The 27,989-nt window shown below is 50.7% G+C and overlaps 1 protein-coding gene across 1 annotated transcript; it reads left to right on the plus strand.

Annotated features, from left to right (window-relative positions):
• The first annotated feature begins 215 nt into the window (after positions 1–215).
• LOC134511244 (neuronal acetylcholine receptor subunit alpha-10-like) lies at positions 216–27,773 on the plus strand. Its single transcript, XM_063324895.1, has 8 exons — positions 216–227; positions 17,140–17,291; positions 17,657–17,921; positions 20,588–20,592; positions 24,952–25,036; positions 26,771–26,948; positions 27,105–27,568; positions 27,768–27,773. Exons 1-8 carry the CDS (start codon positions 216–218, stop codon positions 27,771–27,773), a joined length of 1,167 nt encoding a protein of 388 aa, XP_063180965.1.
• Positions 27,774–27,989: the final 216 nt, after the last annotated feature.

Consider the following 27,989-nt stretch of genomic DNA (forward strand, 5'->3'; position numbering starts at 1 on the left):
TCCCGGGAGGGATTTACAAGCCGGGCAGACGTGGTGCTGAGGGACGTGGGTTAGCGGTGGTTTTTGTCAGTGTTGGGTTGATGGTTGGACTTGATGATCTGAAAGGTCCCTTCCAACCTCGACCGTTCTATGATAGCTGTATGTCTATAGATGTGTGTATATATCAAAGACAGGGAAAAGCGGTGGTAATTCATTGTAAAGTGTAAGATCTGGGCATGACGTTGAAGGTATAGAACAAAGGGTTGAAAACACCCGGTTCTGGCAGGAATAGGGTCAGTTTTCCCAAGGAGCTGGCACGGGACAGCGGTACTTCCCGGGTCCGGTCGGTGAGCAGCAGTACATTCATGGTGTTTTGTACATTCCTCTAACAGCGTTATTGTTGTGGTTTTCTGCTTTCCTTCGCTGTTCTGTTAAACTGCCTTGATCTCAACCCACAAGTTTTGCCTTTTTCTTCCCATTCTACCCCTCTCCCGTGGCAGGGGGGAAGCGAGCGAGCGGCCGCCTGTTTCTTTGTTGGTGGCTGAAGTTAAACCAGGACATCACCCCACGTCTCGGTTTCCCTCTTTGTAAATTGGAAACAGCGCGCTGGGCTTCATTGGTAAGGTGTTTGAAGCTCTACAATGAGAGGTGCTGAAGAAAGAGGGGGCCTTATTTTTCCTAGAGATGCCCGTAAGGGTGGAAAAGGGCTCGCTGCTTCCTTTGGTTCTGGCGAGGAAAAACAAAGCAAGGGTAAGAAGAAATGATGCTGGAGATGTAGGAGGCCCGTTCCCAAGTCCAACATTTTAACGCGTGGAGCGCAACCTTGTCCCTTGCCTCTGTCTTGCTGTAAAGGTCTCTCTCGTTCAGAGGCACTGCTGTCGAGATTCAAATCCCTTCCTAGAGCCCTCCAAAGGATGCATTCATTGCGTGCAGATGGCACTGGGTGTTCTTCTCGCTTCCTCTGGCTTATACCATTGGGTAGACGACAGCAAAATGATTAATCTCTGAGTCAATCAGGTATTTGAACCTCCTCTAACTAGCGTGCAAGAGCTGAGCAAGGCGTTCGACACGGTCTCCCACAGCATCCTCATAGGGAAGCTTAGGAGGTGTGGGTTAGATAAATGGACATAGATAAGGTGGACAGATAACTGGTTAAAAGACAGAGCTCAGAGGGTCGTGATTAGGGGCAAAGAGTCTAGTTGGAGGTCAGTGACGAGTGGTGTTCCCCAGGGGTCAGTACTGGGTCCAGTCCTCTTCAATATATTCATCAATGACCTGGACGAAGGGATAGAGTGCACCCTCAGCAAGTTTGCTGATGACACAAAGCTGGGGGGGCGGGTGGCTGACACACCAGAAGGCTGTGCCGCCATACAGAGAGACCCGGACAGGTTGGAGAGTTGGGCAGAGAGGAACCTTATGAAATTCAATAAGGGCAAGCGTAGGGTGCGGCACCTGGGGAGGAATAACCCCCTGCACCAGTCCAGGTTGGGGGCTGACCTGCTGGAGAGCAACTCTGTGGAAAGAGACCTGGGAGTCCTGGTGGGCAACAGGATGACCATGAGCCAGCAATGTGCCCTTGTGGCCAAGGAGGCCAATGGCATCTTGGGGGGCAACAAGAAGAGTGTGGCCAGCAGGTGGAGGGAGGCCATCCTCCCCCTCTGCTCGGCCCTGGGGAGGCTGCGTCTGGAGCACTGGGTCCAGTTCTGGGCTCCCCAGTTCCAGAAGGACAGGGAACTGCTGGAGAGGGGACAGCAAAGGGCTACCAGGGTGATGAGGGCACTGGAACACCTCTCTGATGAAGAAAGGCTGAGGGACTTGGGTCTCTTTGGTCTGGAAAAAAGACGACTGAGGGGGGATCTTATCAACACTTAGAAATACTGAAAGCGGGGGTGTCAGGAGGATGGGGCCAGGCTCTTTTCAGTGGTGTCCAGCAACAGGACAAGAGGTAACGGGCACAAACTTGACCATAGGAAGTTCCACCTAAACATGAGGAGGAACTTCTTTCCTGTGAGGGTGGCAGAGCCCTGGCACAGGCTGCCCAGAGAGGTGGTGGAGTCTCCGTCTCTGGAGACATTCCAAACCCACCTGGACGCGTTCCTGTGCAACCTGCTCCGGGTGACCCTGCTCTGGCAGGGGGTTGGACTGGAGGGTCTCCAGAGGTCCCTTCCAACCCTACCATTCTGTGATTCTGTGGGCCTCTTCACTAGGCTCTTGTCGGGCTGTGTAAATCCCGACCTGTACGAATGAATGAGGGTCGTGTCTCTCAGATACACGGAGCACGCTCAGCCCGTTAAATTTCATGACAACAAGAAGCCTCTGTGACTAATGAGGAACCCAGAGAAGCCAAATGCCTTGGCTTGGAGTAAAATGTTGAGGTGTGACTGTTTTCACTCCAAACTGATGGAAAACACCATCTCCTGCTGAAGAATCTCTGGGGAGAGCCAGGTTCCTTTTACCCCCAGAAGCGAGGCACCCCTGGGAGCTGCACACATCGGGGAGGATCCACTGAATTCAGCATCTGGCATGCAAAGCAGCATGACAGCATGGTGTACACCAGCCACAGTCGTGGTCTGGCCCAGTTCAACACAGCATCCCTAAAGAGTGAGATGTGCTTCCATCTTTTTGCAGTTTAGTGGGATTCAACCCCCCGGCCTCGACTTAAGCGTAGACGTAAGCGCCGGGGCTGGCAGGTGACTCAGAATCCCCAGCTTGAACTAGAGGAGACAGAGGGAACCCCAGCCTAGGAAGGACTCGTGGAACTGCTGGGGCTTGTTGTTCAGCCTCTGCAGCATTCTGTACCTGGCTGAGGAGGTCGGAAAGCCCCGTTTCTGCGAGTAGTTCTCAGGCTCGTTACAATGCTAAAACGTAACCTAGGGAAGGTAGTTATGTTAGCATTTCCGTAACCGCCCTTTCTCTGGCCCTGGGGACCTCACCTTTCTCTGGCTATTGGAGAGAGGAAGGGAATGGGAGTTTTGAAGCACAAAGTCTTACCTTTAGAGTAGCCAAACTGCATTTCCTTTCTGCCCGGTTTTGGAGCAGCCTCTCCACGGGGGTGACACTTAGAAAGGCCCACACTTCCAGAAAGAACAGCCTGTGGCATGACAAGGTGAGCTGTAGCAGCTCATCGTCCAGCAGCTCACGGTCGTTGTTCCACTGAAGTGTTAATTCCTTCCAAAAAGAACAAAAGTTGTTAGTGCTGCTCAACAGAACTGGTGAGCGCAGTAACTAGAATTCAATAAACAAGTTTCCCAATACTACCAACAGAAGGGACTGGCAGCAGATCAATTTTGTCCCTTGACAGGAGCAGAGAATCAGTTTTGGGTAACGACAACGGTAGATGCTACAGTAATCCCAACTCTCCCGTGGACATGGGGGGGCCCTTGAGCATTGCACCCCACCCTAAGAGATAGACAACTTCTGTTACCGTTAGAAGATGCTGCACCCTCAGCTCATGCCATGATCTTATTTGACATATTGGAAATTATCCCCGGTACGAGAGTAGATCCAAAGACAATTTCTAGAAAGCTTTGCAGATCCCGCCTGTTCATTGGAAGCTCTGCAGCGCAACAGAACCTAAAGAGCGCTGTCAGCAACCATCAGGCCATGTGCTTCCCTCAGGCGTGCAAAGACCTGATGCTCATTGACGTGGGTCAAGGCTGTTGCACACCTTGGGTGGCGCATCCTGCGTGACACCACAGGGCTGTGACATGGGCACCAGTTAATTTACATCCGCTCTAGACGTTTGTGTATTGCCAAAAGGGAGCAGAACCACGAGTGCAGGCTGATGCAGGCTACAGCTCCGCAAGCAAACAGGGTGTACAGACTCTTCTCCTCATACGCAGATTTCCCTGCAAAAGGGTGGGGTTCAGAAACATCGGAAAGGATAAGCAAGTTACCAGTTACTAAACGTGAACATGTCTAACTAGAAGAAGCCTAAAGCGGTTTCACCAAACTGAGGTTTTCCTGCCTGAAAAGCTCTTTTTGCTCACAGCTGACATCCCAGCACCAGTATTTTGGGTGTTTTAGCTTTTTATGAGGGCAACCTGACATCAGCCTGACAGTGAAGACTGGCATAACGGGCATCGCAACTGGACAAGGACAACGACCTCAACCAGGCTAGAGTGGAACACCGCAGTGGCTCGCTTATGAAAATGACCCTCTGGCCATAACACTGAAGTGGTCAGGAATTCCTCCTGCTGAGCGCTGCTATGCAGAAGGCCTGGAGGATCACTTTGCTTAGCTTTGTGATACCGCGGTGAGATGTCCCTCTGGGTTCCCGTACCTGCAGAACACGCCAGGAGGCTGGGAGGAGGTTGGTGAGGGTGCGTCTCATTCTCCAGCCTGGGTCTCTGAAACTGTAGCTCCGCAGACTCTTATGCTGCTGACTGGCATCTCCGCTAGCAGGATCCTGGCTAGGTGATCGTGCTTCGTGACTCTTTCAAAGAAGAGGTTCACGCACAGTTTTGGGGCTCTCTTGGCCAAGTTGGCCCACGACGTTCCCCGGACCACTTGCCCATGAGGGTCGTGGGTATGACATCGGATATTCAAGGTGCACAGGGAATGAGCGCTGTGCTCCCGCAGGGTGTGCAAGTCAGCCCACCAAGTTTCCGTGACGGCAACTACGTCATAGGTGTCCTGCTGCACAATGACTGGACTCCATGATCTCAAATGTCGTTTCCAACCATGAAGATTCTATGATTCTATGATCTCCATGGGAGAGTTGGGATTACTGTAGCATATACTGTTGTCCTTACACAAAACTGATTCTCTGCTCCTGTCAAGGGACAAAACTGATCTGCTGACAGTCACAGGGATAGAGAAAATATTGACTTTTTTATTGGTTCAGAAGAGGGGCATTCTAGGGGGTTCCCGGCCCCACCCTTCCCACCCATTGCGGGAAACTGCTGAAGCAACGCGGCGTGGCCGGCAGCAGCGTCTCCAGCAGTCCTTCAGGCGGTGCCAGAGCCGGGTGCAGCACTGACACAGGCACCGTCCTAGCGGGCACAGCCCTGGGGACGCCTGGTCACACTCCCTGTCCATGACCTCGCCGTGCTGCTGCCTCTCCTCCTCCAAGATCTTGACAGTGTCCAAGAGCTCCAAGTAGAGCAACTTGTCGTCCGTGGCCTTGGCTGGGGGGCTGCTGGGCGGCGGAAGCACATTCATGGGGCTCTGCGCCCTGTCCCTCCTCCCTTCTGCATCCATGGGGGTGCTCCTGCCTGAGCCTGGGGGGCTGCTGGTGCTTGGCCCCATGGAGTTGTTCTCGCCCGGCCCCGTCTTGCTGTTTCTCTTCACTTCCGCCAGGCTCCCCCTGCCGAGCTCCACAGGGCTGCTCCTTTCCTTCTCCTTCACACTTGTGTCTGGTCCCGTGTCCTTCTCCTTGTCCATGTCCCCATCCTCAGCCTTATCTGTGTTTGCATCCACCCACGGCCGCTCCGCTTCCAGGTGCTGGGGCTTCACTGTGGCCCCCAGCTCCTGCTGCGCCTCCATCCTGCCCAGGGGATGGAAGGGCTCCCCGGGGAGGTTCCAATCACAGGCTCCCGCTGCCCCTTGCCAACGGGCCTGCAGCACCTTCAGCATTTCACAGCACTGCCTGGCCATCTCCTGGGTGCACTCGAAACAGTGGAGGAGCTCCATGATCAGCTCCCCTTGGTCCGAGGCCATGGCTGGGGGGCTGCAGGGTGAAGGCTGCGTGTGCAGAGGGCTCTGCGCCCTGTCCCTGCTTTCCCTGGGGACCGGCTCTTGCTTGGTCCTTGTAGGCAGTTCCAGTGGGGGCTCCTGGCACAGGGCTGGCCCTGGCTCCTGCACCCTCCCGTTGACAGCCCTTGGGGGATGGCGGGGTCCTGAGCGGTCGAGTGCTGCCAGCTCCGCCATCGCACCAGGCCGGGGCTCTGGGAAGGAGTAGAGGGAGTTGAGGGAAGAGGAGCCTCTGTCAGTCACAGAGTCCATGGTGGCCAGCGGGGCCCGTGGGGAGCGATGCTTCCTCTTCACGGCCTCCACACTCGCCCTGCAGAGGAGGAGAAAGAGACCCCGCTGCACCCCGGAGCCCAGCGGGACCTGCGGGCAGCACCCCTCCTTGGCCGGTGGGCAGGGCTGCCCAGCGCAGGCAGGGGCAGAGCACGGGGTGAGGGTCTGGGGCAGCATCTGGGGTCTCCCCCACACTCACCGCTTCTCCTGCTTCGAATGGGATTTCTCCACTCCTCCATCCACTGCCCGAGAAGCTGCAGAGGGAGGAGACAGATTGAGCGGCCGCCGCCCCCGGCACAGCCCCGGCTCAGGGCTGCCGTGGGGTGTCGGCCGTTTGCAGGGTGCTCAGTGCTGGGGCCACTCACCGCTCTGCTTCTCTGGCCGGGCTCCTGTCTTGCTTGTTTGACGCTTCTCCTTACTCTTCTTCTTCCACCACTTCTGCAAGGTCCCAAGGAGCTGGGTGAGACGGGAGCACCTCCCAGTCCCACACCACAGCCCCCCACAGCACCCCACACCACCCCATGCCATCCCTCGCCACCCCACGCCGCAGCACAGTGTGGTGCAACAGTCACCTACCTGAAGCCGCTTGCTCTGCAGCACAGATGAGAACACGCTGAGCCCCATCACAATCAGGAGGAGAGGGCCCAGGGGAGACACGGCGTCAGAGCGCCCCATGGCACCGACTCCGGTGTGGCTGCGGTGCTCCCAGTCACCAGCACAGAACCGCGATGTGGCTCCCCAGTGTCCTCCTGGGTCCCCAGTGACGGGACCCGCAAGACTGCTGGGGTGTCAGAGGCCGAGGCTGCAGTCTGCCCAGACAATGCCAGACTGCGGTGCCCAGCATCCGCTGACGGCTCCAGTGGGGACCGCGTCCCCCTTTTATAGTGTGGCAGGGGGGCACGTCCCCCCTTTGTGACATCATGGGGCAGTCAGAGCCCCCCTTTGTGACATCACAGGCAGTCAGAGCCCCCCTTGGTGACATGCAGCAGGGGATGAGGAAGAGCAAGACAAGGAGGGCACTTGCCCCAGGCTGCCAACAGGTCTATTTCATAGAACGAACATCACATTCAGTACAAATTATAAAGTCTGCTGTGTAGTTCCACTCTGCCTTGATGGCGGCGGTGCAGAGAACTCCTTGCTGCGGTGCCGGAACCCTGAGCCCCTCCCTTCCTCCCAAAGCCGCAGCGCTCACGGTGTCCCCCATTGGCTGTCCCCTGCTGGGAGTGCACGGCTTCCTGCTGATGGAATGGGCTGGGTGTAGTCCTTGGGTATTTGATATTGATATCGGGATTGACGCTGCTTCTTTAGCATTATTAATGTTAATTCTTTAATTTTATCCTATTAAATCGATTTCTATTGCAACCCTCATGTTTCCTTGTTTTTCCCCAATTCCTCTTCCACGGTGAGGAGGGGTCATCGGGCGACAGAGTAGTTGTCTAAAGGACAAGAAATTGTGGTGGGTTTCTCAAATCATAACAAGAAGGGAGGGAGAAGGAGAAGGGCCCGACCCCTTCAGGGAATGGTTTGGGTGGGAAGGGACCTTAAAGGCCACCCAGTGCCACCCCCTGCCCTGGGCAGGGACACCTCCCACCAGCCCAGCTTGCTCCAAGCCCCGGCCAACCTGGCCTTGAACCCCTCCAGGGATGGGGCAGCCACAGCTTCTCTGGGCAACCTGGGCCAGGGGCTCACCGCCCTCACAGCCAAGAATTTCTGCCCAAGATCTCAGCTCAATCTCCCCTCTTGCAGTGGAAAACCCTTCCCCCTCGTCCCATGGCTCCCCTCCCTCATCCAGAGTCCCTCCACAGCTTTCCTGGAGCCCCCTGAGGGGCTGGAAGGGGCTGGAAGGTCTCCGCAGAGCCTTCTCTTCTCCAGGCTGAACTTTTATAGATATTATTTAGTATTCCTGCTGAAAAATGAGAACCCCTGTCTGATCCTCTGGTTTCATTTCAGTCAGTATCTGGGAATGATTTCCCACAAAAGTGCTTTGACCATTCCTGGGGGATCAGCTTTCCTGGTAGGAAAAGCTTCTACTCCTCCTGAGGGTTGATCCATGATTACCAGCAGGTGCTTAACGCCTCCCACAGGAGGCACGTCAGCATAACCCATCTGCAGCCTTTGGAATGGGAAGTATGACCATGGTTGCCCTCCAGCCTCCTGCTTGGGTTTTGCACCGGAAAACTTCCAACATGTGGGCCAAGAACTCACAATCCCCTTTACTGCCACATGTCTTCCGGGGGCTGTCCACATTTTCTCAATCTGATTAAAAATTGTCATCCCTCCATGTGTTTTATCACAAAACCGCCTAGCCAAAGCCATTGAGTATTTTCTTGGTAAGACGGGGCTTCCCCCAGTAGTCCAAATTCCAGTTTCATCTTTCGTGGAGGAGGGAGGGATCCCGAGTGCAGGGCCCCATTCCATTTTTACAGAGCAAGACAGCGTTACATCTGTCCCTGTCGTCTGACCGATAGAAGACACGTCTCAGACAGACATCAGGTAGGTGAGCCCAGCGATTCTGCTCAGCTTCGCTGTCGTCTTCCATTGAGAAGACAGTTTTTCACTTCTCTTCTGGGTGTTGAGCCAAACCTAGAGGAAGACTCTCTCCAGCAGGCTCCTGAAAAGACCAAAGCCTGCCCTCCGGAAGTCCATGGTGGCAGTTCTGCTGACGCCCTTCCTTGCTTCTCTAAGAATCAAAAACTCTGTCATTTCATGGTCACTGTGCCCAAGACGGCCTCCAACATCACATCCCCCACAAGTCCTTCTCTGTTCACACACAGCAGGTCCAGCAGGGCTCCTTCCCTAGTGCGTTCCCTCACCAGCTGTGTCAGGAATTTATCCCCACACACCCCAGAAACCTCCAAGACTCTTCCCTCTCAGCTCTATTGTGTTCCCAGCTGATACCTGGTAGGTTGAAGTCTCCCAGCAGGGCAAGGGCCAGTGATCGTGAGATTTCTCCCACCTGCTTACAGAATATTTCACCTGCCTCTCCGTCCTGGTTGGGCAGTCTATAACAGACCGTCATATCAGCCTTCTTGGCCCTCCCCCTCATTCTTACCCAGAAACACTCAACCCCAGTGTTTATCATCATTAAGGTCTCAATGTTCACAACACTCCCCAACATACAGGGCCACCCCACCTCCTCTCCTTCCTTGCCTGTCCCTTCTGAAGGGTTTGTAGCCATCTAATGCAGCACTCCAGTCGTGCGGGTCAGCCCACCACCTTTCCGTGACAGCGACTATGTCATAGCTGTCCTGCTGCACAATGGCTTCCAGCTCCTCCTCTTTCTTGCCCATGCTGCAGGCATGAGTGTGGAAGCACTTCAGCTGGCCTGCTGATCCTGACACCTTTTTGCTGGAAGAAGGCTTCACTCCTACCTGACCATTCCCAGGCGCAGCCGTAGCTTCTAACCCATCAATGACCCTTGCGTCTCTGCTGCCGGATTCATCCCTTTCCCCCTTCAAATCTACTTGAAAGCCCCTTTGATGAGCCCTGCCAACTCCTGTGCAAGGATCCTTTTCCCCTTTTGAGGCAGGTGTATCCCATCTGTCTCCAACAGGCCTGCTGTCCTGTCAAACCATGCTGTGATCAAAAACCCCAAAGTCCTGCCGCTGACACCAGGCTCGCAGCCAGGTATTGATCTGCGGGCTCTTCCTGTTGCTTTCCTCATCCTTCCCTGTGCCTGCAACGACAGAGGAGAGCACGACTTGCGCTCCTGAGCCCTTTCCTAGTCATCCCAAGGCCCAGAAGTCTCTCTTGATCTCCCTTGGGATTCTCGGTAACAGATCATCTCTGCCTGTCTGAAAAATGAGGAGCGGTTAATAATCGGAGGGGGGGAACACCGCTGCGTCCTGTGAGGGAACCCCCGAGCGCCGCCATCGGCCGCCGCTGTGGGCCGGGGTCGGGGCCGGGGCCGGGGCCTTTGGCGGGGCTGCGCCCGGCTGTGGGGCGGCTGAGGGCCCGGCGCCGTGGCCTGTGCTCCAGAGCCCTCAGCAGCTCCCTTGCCCTTCTCTGGACACACAGAATGGTGGGAGAAATAAGTTCCGGTCCGAATGAAATAGGCTCAGGCAGAATCCTCTGGGAAGCACATTTTTGTTCACGCTCTTGCAAGAGCGGGTGACCTAGCAAGTAGGCACACTTTCCGTTCTTGAAACACCACACCTTTTTATTTCCTAATCCCGGCCCAATTTTTCCCTCCCCTCTTTCCCGTTGGTTGGGTACTCCAGGGTTCACGGTCTGTGCGAGGCGCCTAAAATTCTTCCCGCATGTCCTGCCGCTGTTTACTTCTCTTTATGGTACACCTAAAGGGATTATCTGACTGGTTGATTTCTTTCCTTTTTGGTAAAAAAATTGCTCAATGTCATTAGCCCTGGTTAAATGTATGACTACCCTTCCAGACGCTAATGCAGTAGGAATCAGTTTGTCCTTTTGTCTGTGTGATAAGAGATGTTCTACAAGCCTTTGCTGGAGCCCCTTTGTCTCAGTCATTCCCTTATCATGTCACCTCTGATGGAAACGGCTTTTCTCCTTCGGGTCAGGCGTGACAGCTTTTGAGAATTTTGAATATCCTTGGGATGCTCAAACCAGCATGTTCCTAGTGTTATGTCTCCTGAATACGTTGCAGGTCTTTTTTAGGGCTAAACGACTATTTAAGACTACCGCCCAGAGATCTGCTCCGAGGCTGGCTAGGTGAGGAGAAATAACTGGCCTCCAGACGATCCAATGTGAACCAACAGAAGCCATTTATTAAGCACAGATCATCACCTTTTATACCCTGTGTTGTCGCCGTACATGCGACTCGCTTATTTCTGATTAGCTAGTTACGCTGTCCACGCGCTGTCCATGCAGTTCGTTCACACAGCAGATTGGTTACAAGAATTCGCATAGTAAATTGCTTAGTCATTAGCACAACATGTTTTCTGCCTTCTCAGTTCCCGTTTTTGCCATGTACTAATTCCATCTTCTACCACCTGTTTTGCTCTTACTCTAATCTCTCATAGTAGGGAGGCTGGCTCACATGACCATTTTCTCTCAGACACATTCCTACAATCCCCCCTTTTTCTTCTTGAGCCAGCCAGACCTTATGCATGGCATTTTCTATCATGTCAGTCACTTTGCGGAGAACACACGAGGCTACCATAACCAATAGTAATATAACCAACAATAGCATGAGCCCTTGCTTTAGTAAATCTGATAACCATCCCGTTATACCCCATGAGCTTAACCAATCATCGAAACCTTTTTGACCACTTTTAATTTGGACATGTTATCCTTCAGATCCCGCAACTGCTTATGAATGGATGATGAGTGGTTGGAAAGGTTCATGCAACACATACCTTCAAAATCTTCACATCCATGACCCTGAGCTAACAGCAAAAAATCAATAGCCGCTCGATTTTGCAACGTAGCATGCTGAATGCTATCAACATCAGTGAGCAAGCTAGATATGATCTCAGTTGCAAGGTTTATCTGTTTACTTGCCCAACACCCTATCTTATTCAACATATTCAATGCCATGGCTGTTCCCAGCGAAGGAAGAATACTTAGCCCTATTCTTTGTCCGAGATTCGGGAACGTTATATGGTCGTCACAGGATGGAGTGAAGGTACGAACTGTTCTCTTGGCTCTGTGTTTACTGTGTGCGCTGCTCACTGTGTCTTTGGCCGTACGCAGGCCTCTGCTCGTAGATCTGCCCCATCTCCCCCTTTTTTGTTTAACACCAGACCATTTATTAACAAGGTGGCCATGACTTGTGCTTCTACTCGTTGTGATGCTCTTAGCAGGTTATATATCATACTAAACACAATTAAAAACAGAATCAAGAAGAACCCTGCTAAGGCAATAAATACCCAGATTCCTAAATTTAGCCCAGAAAGCCAATTTCTTTGGATTTACCCACGAGAAATCCTTTTGTAATATTTCAAATACATTGCGGTTCATTAAGTCTTGAATGTTTAGTATTTGAGCTTTTAGCTGGTCATGTAAAGGACGAATATTGTCTTGCAACGACATGTCAAAAGCACCTTGAAGATGGTGTTTAACCATTTCTCAGCCATGTAGCAACGTATTCCAGGGGAGAGATGTAACACAAAGTCTTCGAGAGTTGTACTCCCAATCACAATACAGAGAAAGACGTGTTTTTAATGCGTTTTGCCGATTCCCTGTCCATATTACTGCTGTTTTATACCTTACTAGCGTTAACTTTACACAACAAGATTGATTACATTCTTGTATACTTGCATTTTGAGCCGAAGCAAACAGACGGATGAGAAGTACAAATCATTACAGAATTGTCTTGCTCACAACTTCTATTTGTTGCAGTATTATCTGTGGTTAGCATGCACCCCGATTTAGGGTGCTTATAATACACCTTCGGTTGTTCAGGCCATTCAACACTTCTTACAAAATGTCGCTCTACTGCTGTGGATGACAAAGAAGACATGTTTAGAAAACTTAAAACATGAGTTGCTTTATACACTCACTCTTGAGGTGTCATACCTACGGGATTCCCCCTTTTTTGTTTAGCAAGCATGGTTTTTAAAGTATGATGCATACGCTCCACAATTGCTTGCCCAGTCGGGGAATGAGGAATACTGGTGACATGTTTAATACCTCGTATTTGTAAAAAAAAAAAAGACCTGTACTTTAGCGGACACATAAGCTGGTTCATTATCAGTTTTTATAGTTTTCGGTACTCCCACGACTGCGATGCATTGCAACCAATGTCGAATAACATCACAAGCCTTCTCTCCTGTATGAGCAGTAGCTACAACAAAGTGTGAAAACAAATCAACTGAAACATGTCCAAATTCCATAATGCGCGTAACATCGGATTGCCAAAGTTCATCAGGTGTAAGCCCTCGCGGGTTAACCCCCGCAAAGGATGGCAGAGGAGCCAGCTGCTGACAACCGGCACACGTTCACACAGTATCACGTGCTTCTTGTTGTGTCAAAGAAAATTGCTTCCTCAATGCCTTCGCATTTTGATGAAAAAAAATCATGCGACATTTTAGCTTGCTGCATAATGTTGGGAGTTGTTACCAACAGTGTGATAATCCGCAACTGTGTTTCCCTCAGTTAACGGGCCAAGTAAACAGCTATGAGAGCGTATGTGGACAATAAAATAAGGAAACTGTCTTTTTCATAAAAGCAACAGTAATTGCAGTAAGAGACTAAATAACCATTGGTTCTCTACTTGTTTTATAAATGCTCCTTCAAGTCTTTGAACAATACCAGTAACACATTGAGATTCTGCCTACATTTAGCAGTTCCTGTTGAAATAAGTCCAAAGCCTTTACTGTGTCCCTGAACCATCTGCAAACACCGAACAGGTGCCATCAAGAGGCTTTGGTGCTAGCAGGATGCACGGCTGTAAAGGAATTTGTGAAAGTGACTGTAATAGTCTGTGCCAGGGGAAAGAATAATTTATTTGCCCAATATAATGTACTAAGGAGGTTAAGACTTTGTGATAACCAAGGGTCAAGGTCATCCTTTCTGGTGGGGACATGTATGTGGCTTGGATCCATTCCAGAAAGCTGCTGACAGCACAGACGACCCTGGAAAAACAATCGCGGTAACATTTCAATCATCGTAGTTACTGGTTTTGAAAAGGTATGTGGCAAAAATACCCACTCTAGTGCAGTCAGGCTCTTTGCGAGTGCATCATCCCACTGTCCTATCAGGGCATAAAGTTGAAATTCTTGTAGGAAGGTGTTCAATGCGTCTTGCAGCAGTAGTAGACTATATCTTATCTTGCAACATGCTGTAATGCCTTCGGAGCTGTTGGGGTTAATGAACATAGAACTTATGGGGGGGGGCGGGGGCAGACACAGTGCTTCAGGGCATCCCCTGTATCTTCAAAGTGCGCTCATGTCTCTCTCCCCCTCGCTCATGTCTCTCTCCCCGTCTCTGACCCGAGACAGCCCCCTTATATCCTGCACTGGATTGAGTGGAGAAGTACAGGCTCGAGCCGCTGCACGCGTGGCCAGTGCACGCAGCAAGTCCCACCAGACTCTCCTGCACTGGACTGAGTAGAAAAGTACAGGCCAGAGTCGCTGCCCGCGTGGCCAGCGTATGCAGCGAGTCTCACCAAACTCATGATCCAGCTTTGCTAACAGCGGCTGTCTGATACGTGACTCCATTGTTGTAATCCCGTCTTAGCTTCTTCTGTGAAGGTCGGGTTCTCATGGATACACACATAGTTTTTAGAGCAACATATTCTACAACTCGTACGAGGGTACGATGCAAAGCGGCATTTACAACTGATCGTATGATGCTTATTAAACACGGCAAACAGCATACTAAACATAACAGACAAATTCCTTCCACACAGGCAATGAGTATAATTTGCTTCAACCAACCCCACCCCCAAGTCCATCCAGCAAAGAGATTTCACCCAGTGGTCTCCACAAGTTGCTGGTTCGGTCGGTGCAGTTCCTGCAACTGGGCATGGATGGATTTGGAGTGGTCACTTAGATTCATACAATACAGTCCTTTAAAATCTTGACAACCGTGTCTGTGAGCTGAAAGCAAAAAATCAGTAGCAGTTCTGTTTTGCAACATCGCATATCGAATACTATCTACATCCAGCAACAACTCAGAAATAGCGGTACTAGTAGCATTGTTAAACTTATCCTTGGCAGCAAGAGAGTCCTTGTTATCACGAATCCTTGGCAGCAAAAGAGTCCTCGTTAGCAAGAGCGCATGCGGACTCCCTGTTCTTGCTGGTACTGTGCTTTGATCTTCTTCCACAACAGGCCAAGATCCTCAAGCAGCTAGATGAGGTGTCTGTGAGTCCATCACAGGCTTATGTCATCCAAACGTTTTTCTTGCCAGCACCCGAGACTGAATAACGATTGGTGTGATATATGTGTTTTCCAGCACCCAGGTGCGAGTCCCTTGAGTGTATTTACAATCCTCCTCGCCGATCTGCCGTTGCTTTCCCATATTCCACCCCCTTGCTCAAGAGACCGCTTCTGCTGGGTTCATTTTAGTCTCACAGGGCATAACACAGAGCAATCTACTAAGGCATGCAATAACATACATGTCGGGGGATGCGGCGGGCCCGTAGACCCTTTGACAGAAGAGATAGAGATTGCAGTGTAGCCGTAAGAAGGCCGCGAGTTGCGTCATATAAGGGCAAAGTAACAAAAAGGAGAAAGAAGAAGATCGCTTCAGAGAACAAGGAGAGTTAGGCTGTGAGGAAGCCAGATTTTGAGCAATGCGAACAGGATTTCAATAACCAATCGTATTGTAGCTACGAGCGCGTGTGCTATGTAACCTAACCAACTGAAAGCGTAGAAAGAACACGTGAACGGAGCGTGAACAAAAGATTAGATATATAAGAAAGCCAAGTTTGTAATAAAGAGAGAGCTTAACTTAACGTTTCAAGGAGAGTCTTGTCGTTTGTCCGTCCCGACTGATTCACCCAAGAGTACTCAGGGAGCTGGCGAGAGAGCTCACCACGCCTCTCTCCATCATTTATCAACAATCCTGGTCAACAGGGCAGGTACCAGATGACTGGAGGGTGGCTAATGTGACGCCCATCTACAAGAAGGGTCGGAAGGAGGATCCGAGGAACTACGGGCCTGTGAGCCTGACGTCGGTACCAGGGAAGATCGTGGAGAGGATCATCTTGAGTGAGCTCTCACGGCAAGTGCAGGGCAGCCACGGAATCAGGGCCAGCCAGCATGGGTTTAGGAAAGGGAGGTCCTGCTTAACAACCTGATCTCTCTCTATGACCATGTGAGCCGCCTGCTGGATGCGGGGAAGGCTGTGGACGTTGTCTCTCTGGACTTTGGTAAGGCCTTTGACACCGTCCCCCACAGCATTGTCCTGGAGAAGCTGGCGAATCGTGGCATAGACAAGTGTACTCTTTGCTGGGTTAAAAACTGACTGGATGGCCATGCCCAGAGAGTTGTGATTAGTGGGGGGAAATCCTCTTGGTGGCCGGTCACCAGTGGTGTCCCTCAGGGCTCAGTTTTGGGGCCAGTTTTGTTTAATATCTTTATCAATGATCTGAATGAGCGGATTGTGTGCACCTTCAGTAAGTTCGCAGACGACACCAAACTAGGTGGGAGTGTTGATTGGCTTGAGGGAAGGAAGGGTCTACAGAGGGCCCTGGACAGGCTGGCTGGCTGGCTGGATGGATACACTACTACTGGACTGCACCTTCAGTCCAGTCGTGCTCATGAACTAGCACGGCCACTCTCGAGTCTTTGGTCGCGTTCGGTGAGAAACTAAAAGGACGAGCTACTTCAAAAAGTGCAGTTTATTTAAGCAACAGATAGATAGGTTCTTAGGGCAGCCGGTGATAAATACACTGTCTGCAAAGCACGTGCAAATGAAAGTATTGTTACATCTACAAAACGCGGGACAAAGTTCTAACGATACAGCCTGGCTATACATGTAGAAAAGAGAGTCTCTAGAGAAATTTCTAAGTTTCCCGAGGAAGCCCTCGGTATAATCTAGGTCTTACCCAAAGGTGTCCCTATGGGGGGGAAGAGAGGCTCAGCCCGTCGCCTGCTCCCAGAAGCCAGTGATGGAATTCTTTGCGATGGTGTCTTCCCTGGGTTTCCCCTCTCTCTCGGGTTATTTTTCTACTATTTGTTATCTTCGAGGTGGAGTTTGAGTGACTTTAGTCGTACATACTTTTATCATGAGTGGTTTAAATTTTTCTCGCTTCACAGTTAAAGGTCTAGTTTACGAGAAGCTCAGGGCGCAGGCTCAAGAAGGAGCGGTCGCACCTTGGAGGCGGGTAGCCTTCGGGGTGGAGGTGTGTTTTGGTATTATAATGACATTCTAACAAGCAAAGTTCGCACAAAGGACAGCATTTCATGAAAATTTGGCAAAATGTTGGCTCGGAGTATGGAGCGGGCAGCTAATTGGCAGCTTATCTGTTTCCTGGTATCATCCCATTCCCGTATCCGCTATACATCCTAAGGTAAAGCCGCGGAATAATTGCATCCCATCCCGTACCTCATGTAGCTTATCAGGGAACCACAGGTGTTGTATTCTTCATGCCAGCTGCGGCTGTTTTCTCCCTCAGAAGCCTCTTGATTTTCTACTTTTCCTTCCTGTGTGAACAATGCTGTACTTTTGTGTTTTTAGCCAATGTAGTATTTATTCCACAGGGGGGCAGTGAGGTCTGTCCCTGTCCCCGTCCCCGTCCCCCACCCCACCCTCTGCCCTTAGCAGGAGGAGAGGAACCAGGTCCTCACCTCCTACCTGTGGGTCCGTCAGGCCTGGCTGGACACCCACCTCGCCTGGGACAAGGACGCTTACGGCGGCATCAACAGCATCCGCATCCCCAGCAGCTACGTCTTGCGGCCGGACATCATCATCCTCTACAACGAGTGGGTGCTGCTCGCCCTCCCCCACCCCCCGGCTGCTCCCGGAGCTGGGGGGGCTGAGGCTGGGGCTGGGGGTGTTGCCAACGGGGAGCAGGGGGGGTCCTGGTGTGGGGGATGTGGGGAGACGGTCACCTCGACTGGGTGAGAAGGCGGCGGCAGGAGGTGCTGGCATCAGCCTGGTGTGCCACCCACCTGGCAGCTGGGATGTGCCACCCCGGGGGTGACCAGGGGCAGCGAGCCCCCTCTTCCTGGGGGTGACGTGGGGAGGGGACACGGGGTTGGGGACCAGTGCTCGGCCCCGGCCCCGCAGACCCTTGCCCCACGTGGGGCTTGGGGCCATCCTGGCCCCACAGCGATCCCTCCCCCAGCGCCGACGACGGCTTTGGCGGCTCGGTGGAGACCAACGTGGTGCTGCGCTCCGACGGGCACATCACGTGGGACTCGCCCGCCATCACCAAGAGCTCCTGCATGGTGGATGTCTCCTACTTGCCCTTCGACGGGCAGCGGTGCCGCCTCACCTTCGGCTCCTGGACCTACAACGGGAACCAGATCGACCTCCGCAACCGGCTGCACACCGGGGACCTGACGGACTTCGTGGAGAACTTGGAGTGGGAGGCGCTGGGCATGCCGGCTGTAATAAATAGAATCATGTTTGTTAATCAAATCAGGCTTTCTTAAAGGCTGGTGAAAACTTACAGTGTTTCGACTCTTCACATACTTAAATCGCAGGCATCCAGCGTTCTGTCTGGGGCACTTTGATACCTCAAGGCCTAAATCACAGGCATCTGGTGTGTTTTAACACTTCAAAGGGAAGAGCTAAGTTGTGAGATAAGCTGAAAAGAGTCTCCCCAAGGACACTGATAAAGATGAGGAGCCTTCAGCCCCACCACCATCAGGAGGCGGGACAAGACCGACCCCCTAGCAACACGTCGCTCAGACACAGAATATACCAGGATTGACACATATACGGGAACCAGAAGAGTATATAATCAACTACTTTCGGGAAGTGGGTGTGCGCCGTTGGCGGAGCAAAGACTCCCCGGCCGCCCAGCGCTGTTTTGCTTGCTGCCGCTTGCTTAATAAACTAATTTGATTAATTGGACTGGTTCCTGTCAATTATTGGGCCACAATCTATAACAAATTTGGTGCCGTGACTCGGATAGAGGCAATTTGGCTGTAAACCTCACAGGGGGGGTGCCCCGCTGAGTAAACGGCCCCTGTTGGGGGTTTTTACACCCAAAACCTCTACCGACGAACTCGAAATTCGGCAGCAAGCAAATAAAAGCCGGCAACCCCGTAAACTTTGTGCACGAAGACCCGAACGAAGACTCAGGAGTGAGTAAGTATAGGCCGGTGATCCGTTCGGTTGGGGTTGGGTATCCTGGAGTGTGCCTGTGTGAGACGTCCACTTGAGGACGAAGCAAGTGCGGACCCCTTAGTAGTGCGGTTCCCATCTCCCGCGAGGGACTGGGCCAGGAACAGGGGGAAAAGATTGTGTGTGTGTGTGAAGGCACTCCGGAAGATGGGACAGAAGAAAAGCAAGCCTTCTGATCCCATGGGTGGGTCGGTGCCTAAGGTTAGGTTACCCCAGATACCGCCAGACAGTTCGTTAGGATTAATGATTAAATATTGGGATGATTACCCTTCTAGGCAGGGTAAGGATAAAGCAAAAATGATACGTTATTGTATGGAAGTTTGGGGTGGGAAACAAATTAGAAGTGACCACCTGTATTGGCCCGTTTTTGGGTCCTTTGAAGATTGGATATGCCAGGCTTTACATATTTATGTTAATTCTAAGGAACCCTTTAGCCTGGAGGAGAGTGAATATGCACACTTGTGGATAAGGTCAGAGACTAGAGTAAATCTATATCACTTGAGAGAGAAGAAACAGGGAGGTAGGAAAAAACCCAATTTGTAGCTAAATCATGGACGGACATTAGAAAGAAGCTGGAGAAAGTGGAGGATTGGCAGGATAGGGGTTTGGATGAATTGTTAAGGGAAGCCCAGAAAGTGTATGTCCGCAGGGAGGAGGAAATACATAAGAAACAAGCCAGAATGTTGGTAGCTGCAGTCAGAGAAGGGCAAAGGACGTCAACCCCTGGAAAAGGGTTTGAAGTTCGCCAGATAAGACAGGAGACCCAAAAACCTTTAAGAGGGAGAGAATGGGAAACTGTGGTTTGTTTCTATTGTGGAGGAAAAGGGCATGTTAAAAAGGACTGCAGAAAGAGAATGATGGATGAGAAAATGTTCAAAGACTACGGGTGTCAGGGGCTCTATTTGCTGGGAACCCGAGGGAAAAAAAAAAAAAAAAAAACAACACGAGAGCCCTTGATAAAACTAAAAGTGGGTCCCCAGCAACAAGAAATTGAGTTCCTAGTGGACTCGGGAGCAGAAAGATCTACCGTTCAAAAATTGCCCCAAGGATGTAAAATATCCTCGGCGACTATACAGGTTATTGGAGCAAAAGGAGAACCTTTTGGAATACCCGTAATAAAGGATGTGTTTTTTGAAACCCATTCTAAGGTAGGGGTGGGGTCCCTGCTACTCATGCCTGAAGCAGACTATAATTTATTGGGCCGAGATTTGATGATTGAATTAGGAATTGGTTTAGAAGTAAAAAATGAAACACTAAAAAAAATTAAACTGTGTCCCTTACGAGTAATAGATGAAGAGAAAATAAATCCTGAAGTCTGGTACACCCCGGAAACAGTAGGTAAGTTAGATATTGAACCCTTTTCAGTAACAATAAGGAACCCAGAAATACCAGTCAGAATAAAACAATACCCCCTTCCTAGAGAAGGGAGGCTAGGTTTGAAACCTGAGATCCAAAGATTACTTGAAAAGGGGTTGCTAGAACCCTGTATGTCTCCTTTTAATACTCCCATCCTGCCTGTAAAAAAAAAAAAAAAAAAAAAAGCCGGATGGAAAATATAGGTTAGTACATGACTTATGAGAAATTAACCAGAGAACAATAGCTAGATTCCCGGTGGTGGCGAATCCACACACCCTCCTGAGTCAAACAGGGCCCGATAATCAATGGTATAGTGTAATAGATCTGAAGGATGCATTCTGGGCATGCCCTCTCAAAGAAGATTGCCGAGATTACTTTGCTTTTGAATGGGAAGACCCAGATAACCATCGGAAACAATTACGGCGGACGGTATTGCCCCAAGGCTTTACCGAATCTCCGAACTTGTTCGGACAAGCCTTAGAACAAATCCTGAAGGGGTATGAGTTAAGCGAAGGAGTCACACTGGTCCAATATGTGGATGATTTGCTCCTAGCTGGTGATAGCGAAGAAAAAGTGAGGCAGGAAAGTATTAAGTTACTAAATTTTTTGAGTTTACAAGGATTGAAGGTATCAAAATCAAAACTACAATTTGTTGAGAAAGAAGTAAAATATCTGGGACACAGACTAAGCAAGGGAACTAAGAAATTAGACCCCGAAAGGGTGAATGGCATATTGTCATTACCGGCTCCTAGAACTAAAAGACAGGTTAGGCAATTATTAGGTCTCTTTGGCTATTGCAGGCAATGGATTGAGAACTATAGCAAAAAGGTGAAGTTCCTCTATACCAAATTAACTAAGGATGGATTATTGAAATGGTCGGAGGATGATGATAAACAATTAGAAACACTAAAAACTGATTTAGTAAATGCCCCAGTCTTGAGCCTGCCAGATGTAAAGAAACCATTTTATCTATTTATCAATGTTGATGAAGGGACCGCATTTGGGGTATTAGCACAAGAATGGGCAGGAAGAAAGAAACCTGTGGGATACTTATCTAAACTCCTGGACCCTGTAAGTAGGGGTTGGCCTGCCTGCCTTCAAGTGGTAGTAGCCGCAGCCCTTTTGGTAGAGGAAGCCCATAAAATTACCTTTGGAGGAGAATTGAGGGTATTATCACCTCACAACATCAGGGGAATTTTGCAACAAAAAGCTGACAAACGGATAACAGATGCCCCGGCTCCTAAAATATAAAGGCATCCTAATTTCCTCTCCCAAACTGGAACTCCAGGTAACAAGCGTGCAGAATCCAGCACAGTTTTTGTATGGGGAGCCGAGTGACAAAATAAGTCATGATTGTCTTTACAACATTGAGGAGCAAACAAAAATCAGACCAGATTTAGATGAGGAAGAACTTGGAGAAGGAGAAAAGCTATTTGTAGATGGATCATCCCGGGTAGTTGAAGGAAAGAGAAAATCAGGATTTGCAATCATTGATGGGAAAACATTTAGTGTAATAGAATCAGGACCTCTAAGTCCTAGTTGGTCTGCACAGGCTTGTGAACTATGTGCTGTATTAAGAGCCTTGCAACTTTTAAAAGGTAAAATTGGAACCACATATACGGATTCAAAATATGCCTTTGGCGTAGTGCATACTTTTGGAAAAATTTGGGAAGAAAGGGGTTTAATAAATTCTCAAGGAAAAGGATTAATACACCAGGAATTAATAATCCAGGTCTTACAAGCATTACGAGGACCAGCGGGAATAGCCGTAGTACATTTAAAAGGACACCAAAAAGGATTAAGCCCATTAGTCAGAGGAAACAATCTTGCTGATCAAGAAGCAAAAAGAGCGGCATTAATGGTGATCCAGACTAAAAGAACTCGGGAGGACTGTATAACTTGTGGAAAGGAATCAGACGAATTCCCATGTTATGAGTGTTGGAAGGATTTTGGAATCGATGCAGTCCCTTGCAGATGTCTAATTTATGATGAGTGTGACAACCCCAAGTATAGCCATTGCCATCTACATGGAAAAATTCACTCAATCCTGAGTTTTACAGTGCAGGAAAAAGATAAGCTGACTCAGATGGGAATCAGGGAGACAGAAAAAGGAAAGTGGAAACTCCCGGATGGCCGGGAAGTTCTCCCCAAACCTCTGGCTTTGAAAATCATGCAAAAATTCCATGAGCACACCCATTGGGGAACTCAGGCGTTAGTGGGTCAGTTTGCCACAAAGTATGTGTGCATTGGTATATACAATATAGCAAAGAGAATAGTTAGCGAATGTATGACATGCAAAAGGGTCAATAAACATCAGTTACGGGGAAAAAGCCCTGGGGGGAAGGGAACTGGCTCACAGACCATTTGCTAAAATCCAGCTAGACTTCACTGAACTTCCAAAGGTGGGACGATATAAATACTTATTAGTAATCATAGACCACCTAACCCATTTTGTGGAAGCTTTCCCAACAGCTAGAGCCACCGCTCAAACCGTAGTGAAGACTTTGCTGGAAAATATAATCCCTAGGTATGGATCCATTGAGGTAATAGACTCTGATAGGGGCTCCCATTTTGTTTCAAAAATAGCAAGGGAAGCTCTCTCCTCTTTGGGGACAAAATGGGAATATCATACTCCCTGGCATCCACAAAGCTCGGGAAAGGTAGAAAGAGTAAATGGGGAAATAAAGAAACAGCTCACAAAATTGATGTTAGAAACTAAGATGTCATGGGTAAAGTGCCTCCCCTTAGCACTATTGAATATAAGAACACAGCCCCAAACTGATGTAGGAATTTCCCCCTTTGAAATGTTATATGGGATGCCATACGATTTAGAAATTCCGCAGGACCACCCCCAACTTGAAAATTCACAAATTAGACCTTATATAATTCAACTCATGGCTAGGAGAGTAAAGCTGCGGAATAAGGGCTTAGTAGTACAGAGACCCCCCTTGGATGTAGCCATGCATAACATAAAGCCAGGAGACAAAGTGTTAATCAAATCATGGAAAGAGTCCTCATTAACCCCCGTTGGGAAGGGCCCTATCTCGTTTTACTCACCACAGAAACAGCCATCCGGACAGCAGAGAGAGGCTGGACTCATGCGAGCCGCGTAAAAGGACCATTAAAAAAACTATTCTTGGGAAGTGACAAGCCCGCCTGGAGATCTGAAGATGGCCTTCCGGAGGTTGTAAATGGACACACATATAACTGTGGTACAAGTGAGCGACTACAGCATATCGGTGGGGTACGGTTACGGTGATACAGGGGACATAAGAATCAAGTGTGACATTCTGAGCTGTAATTGTTATCCTTCTTATTTGTTTTATTTGTAAAGGGTGTCGAGAACGGAGGGGGACCCATTGCCGTTACGGGATACCCCCTCGAGGGGTTTGCCAACCTTGTGGGGACAAAGAGCATGAGCTCACCAAATTGGCTCTAAACATAAAAATATTTAATGGTGAAATCCAGGAGCAATCTAGTGAATGGCGGGAGATATTTGCACGGGGTATTAAACCCGAGTACTATTGCTATCACCCTAGCGAACCTGCTCCATTTGTAATTGACATTATTAAAGTGTGTTGTCGCAAGACACTTAAAGGGGTTCAGTGCGATTCACCTGAAATGCACAGAAGCAAGCGACTAAAAATTGCATTTATTCTCCTGAAGACTACCCCTGCTGCCGAGAAGATGATACCCCTCGTGGCTCGAAGCAACCGAGTTGACGAGCGAGGCAGAGGAGTACAAAGCTGTGGAGAACAGAACCCAAAGAGTGGGACTGTACAAAGACACTGGGAGGACTGCCTCAGTGTTAACCAAGGGAATCGCACGAAATGCCCCGGGAGGAGTGATAGGGTACCCAGAAAAGGACTGGGTAATTGGAGTGAGTGTTCAAACTAAACTTATTAGCCGGCCGGGTTTCCACCCTTCTCGCCACACTCTAATTTTAATTTTACTAAATCTTGTAGGTGTCTTATTGTTTGCACAGCAAGGGGGGTTGTGTGTTGCTCTGGATGAGGAATGCTGCGTATATGCAGATCACACTGGAGTAGTTAGAGACACCATGACAAAACTACGAGAAGGATTAGAAAAAAGAAAGAAAGAAAGAGAAGCACAGCAAAGTTGGTATGAATCCTGGTTCAATTATTCCCCATGGATGACTACGCTATTGTCTACCATTGCGGGACCTATGCTACTATTAATTTTGGGATTAACATTTGGCCCTTGTATATTGAACAGAGTAATTGAAATTGTAAAGGGCAGACTGGAAGCTGCCCATTTAATGCTTCTCAGGGCTAAATACGAGTCATTAGATCAGGAACCAGCAATAGAAGAAACATTAGCTTTAAGTCACGCTGAACTCCAAAGATTTGATGAACAAAATGGTAAATAAAAAAAAAAAAAAGGGGGGGGGGATTGTAATAAATAGAATCATGTTTGTTAATCAAATCAGGCTTTCTTAAAGGCTGGTGAAAACTTACACTGTTTCGACTCTTCACATACTTAAATCGCAGGCATCCAGCGTTCTGTCTGGGGCACTTTGATACCTCAAGGCCTAAATCACAGGCATCTGGTGTGTTTTAACACTTCAAAGGGAAGAGCTAAGTTGTGAGATAAGCTGAAAAGAGTCTCCCCAAGGACACTGATAAAGATGAGGAGCCTTCAGCCCCACCACCATCAGGAGGCGGGACAAGACCGACCCCCTAGCAACACGTCGCTCAGACACAGAATATACCAGGATTGACACATATACGGGAACCAGAAGAGTATATAATCAACTACTTTTGGGAAGTGGGTGTGCACCGTTGGCGGAGCAAAGACTCCCCGGCCGCCCAGCACTGTTTTGCTTGCTGCCGCTTGCTTAATAAACTAATTTGATTAATTGGACTGGTTTCTGTCAATTATTGGGCCACAATCTATAACACCGGCCACGAGGAACGTCATCACCTACGGCTGCTGCTCCGAGCCCTACCCTGACGTCACCTACACGCTGCTCCTCCGCCGCCGCGCCTCCTTCTACATAGAATCATAGAATCGTTGAGGTTGGAAGGGACCTTTAAGATCATCAAGTCCAACCTTTAACCTACCCTGACAAAAGCCACTTCTAAACATGTCCCTAAGTGCCCCATCTACCCTTTTTTTTAAACACCTCCTGGGATGGTGAATCCACCACCTCCCTGGGCAGCCTATTCCAATGTTTAATAACCCTTTCAGTGAAAAAATGTTTCCTAATATCCAATCTAAACCTCCCCTGACATAACTTGAACCCGTTTCCTCTCATCCTATCACTTGTCACCAGGGAGAAGAGGTCAGCCCCCATCTCTCTACAACCTCCTTTCAGGGAGTTGTAGAGGGTGATAAGGTCTCCCCTCAGCCTCCTCTTCTCCAGGCTAAACAACCCCAGCTCCCTCAGTCGTTCTTCATAAGGTTTGTCCTCCAGACCCCTCACCAGCTTTGTAGCCCTTCTCTGGACACGCTCCAACACCTCAATGTCCCTCTTGTAGCGAGGGGCCCAAAACTGAACGCAGTACTCGCGGTGGGGCCTCACCAGTGCCGAGTACAGGGGGATGATCACTTCCCTAGTCCGGCTCACCACACTATTCCTGATACAGGCTAGGATGCTGTTGGCCTTCTTGGCCACCTGGGCACACTGCTGGCTCGTATTCAACCGGCAGTCAACCAACACCCCCAGGTCCTTTTTTGACGGGCTGCTTTCGAGCCACTCTGCCCCAATCCTGTAGCGCTGCATGGGGTTGTTGTGACCCAAGTGCAGGACCCGGCACTTGGCCTTGTTGAACCTCATACCATTGGTCTCAGCCCATCGGTCCAGCCTGTCCACATCCCTCTGCAGAGCCAACCTCCCCTCAAGCAGATCAACACGCCCGCCCAGCTTAGTGTCATCTGCAAACTTATGGAGGGTGCATTCGATCCCCTCATCCAGATCATTGATAAAGATATTAAAGAGAACCGGCCCCAGCACCGAGCCCTGGGGGACACCACTTGTGACCGGACACCAACTGGATTGAACTCCATTTACCACCACTCTCTGGGCACGGCCATCCAGCCAGTTTTTTACCCAGCGAAGAGTACACCTGTCCAGGCCATGAGCAGCCAGTTTCTCCAGGAGAATGCTGTGGGAAACGGTGTCAAAAGCTTTGCAAAAGTCCAAGTAGATAACATCCACAGCTTTTCCCTCATCCACTAAGTGGGTCACCTTATCGTAGAAGGATATTAGGTTTGATAGGCATGACCTGCCCTTCACAAACCCATGCTGACTGGGCCTGATCACCCTGTTCTCCTGCATGTGCCGTGTAATGGCACTGAGGAGGATCTGTTCCATGACCTTCCCAGGCACCGAGGTCAGACTGACTGGCCTGTAGTTCCCCGGATCCTCCTTCCGGCCCTTCTTGTGGATGGGTGTCACATTTGCTAACCTCCAGTCAGCTGGGACCTCCCCGGTTGTCCAGGACTGCTCATAAATGATGCAAAGTGGCCTGGCGAGCACTTCCGCCAGCTCTTTCAATACCCTTGGGTGGATCCCATCCGGCCCCATAGATTTGTGCAGCTCCAGGTGCTGAAGCAGGTCCCTCACCGTTTCCCTTTGGATTACAGGGGCTTCATTCTGCTCCCCATCCCTGTCTTCTAGCTCAGGGGTCTGGGTACTCAGGGAACAACTGGTCCTACTGCTGAAGACTGAGGCAAAGACTGCATTAAGTACCTCAGCCTTTTCCTCATCCTTGGTCACTATGTTCACATCTTCAGCCTGCTCCTGCCCTGCATCATGGTCTCCTTCCTGGCACCCCTTGGCTTCTACCTGCCGGCCGACTCCGGGGAGAAGGTCTCACTGGGGGTGACAGTGCTGCTGGCCCTCACCGTCTTCCAGCTGCTGGTGGTGGAGAGCACGCAGCCCTCGGAGAGCGTCCCGTTCATCGGTGAGCCTTGATGGCACCCAGGACCCTCCCATGGGACCAGGGCGTCTGCACCGGGGTGGTGGGCACCCCCCCATGCCAGGGGGGGTTTCGATGGGGGGAGGTGGGCACAGGTCTCTCCCCACCCCACCGCGGCATCACCACCCATTACCCACGCAGGGAAGTACTACATCGCCACCATGACCATGATCACGGCCTCCACCGCGCTGACCATCTTCATCATGAACGTCCACCACTGCGGCCCGGGGCCCCGGCCCGTGCCCCCCTGGGCCAGGTGGCTCATCCTCCACCACATGGCCCGGCTCTGCTGTGTCTACGAGGTGGGCGAGAGCTGCAAGAGCCCCCGGCGGGTGCTGGGCAGGCAGGCGTGCAGGGAGGACACTGGGGGGCTGGGGGAGAGCCCCATGGAGGGGGAGGTGGGTGCCGAGGCAGGGGGCTGTCCCCGGGACTGCTGCCTGTGCCACCACGATGGCCTGCTGAGGAACATGGGCTACGTCGCCAGCTGCTGCCGGCATCACCAAGCCTCCCAGCGCTGGACCGGCGAGTGGAAGAAGGTGGCCAAGGTGATGGACCGCTTCTTCATGTGGGTCTTCTTCCTCATGGTCTTCCTCATGAGTGTGCTGGTCCTGGGCAATGCTGCATGATGGCCCTGGGGACTCACTGCCCCCAGGGGCAGTGGTGGCCACGGGTGCCCCATGGGGGTGGCTCGTCCTGAGCCCCCCTTGGCCCTTTGTGGTCCTGCAGCATGGAAGATCCACCAGCGCCAGGGAAGAGGAGCCTGAGAGCGGGAACCTGACTCGGCCGGGGCTGCCCCGGCTGAAGGGTTGAGAGGTCACGGCCCCCCCCTTCCCCCCTCGTCCCCTTCACCCCTCGTCCCCCCTTCATCCCTTCCCCCTCGTCCCATGGCTCCCCTCCCTCATCCAGAGTCCCTCCCCAGCTTTCCTGGAGACCCTTGAGGGACTGGAAGGGGCTCCAAGGTCTCCACGGACCTTTCTTTCTCCAGCCTGAACGCCCCCAACTCTCTCAGCCTGTCATAGAATCATA

The sequence above is a fragment of the Chroicocephalus ridibundus genome, chromosome 1 (genome assembly GCF_963924245.1).
Source record: "Chroicocephalus ridibundus chromosome 1, bChrRid1.1, whole genome shotgun sequence".
Taxonomy (NCBI): domain Eukaryota; kingdom Metazoa; phylum Chordata; class Aves; order Charadriiformes; family Laridae; genus Chroicocephalus; species Chroicocephalus ridibundus.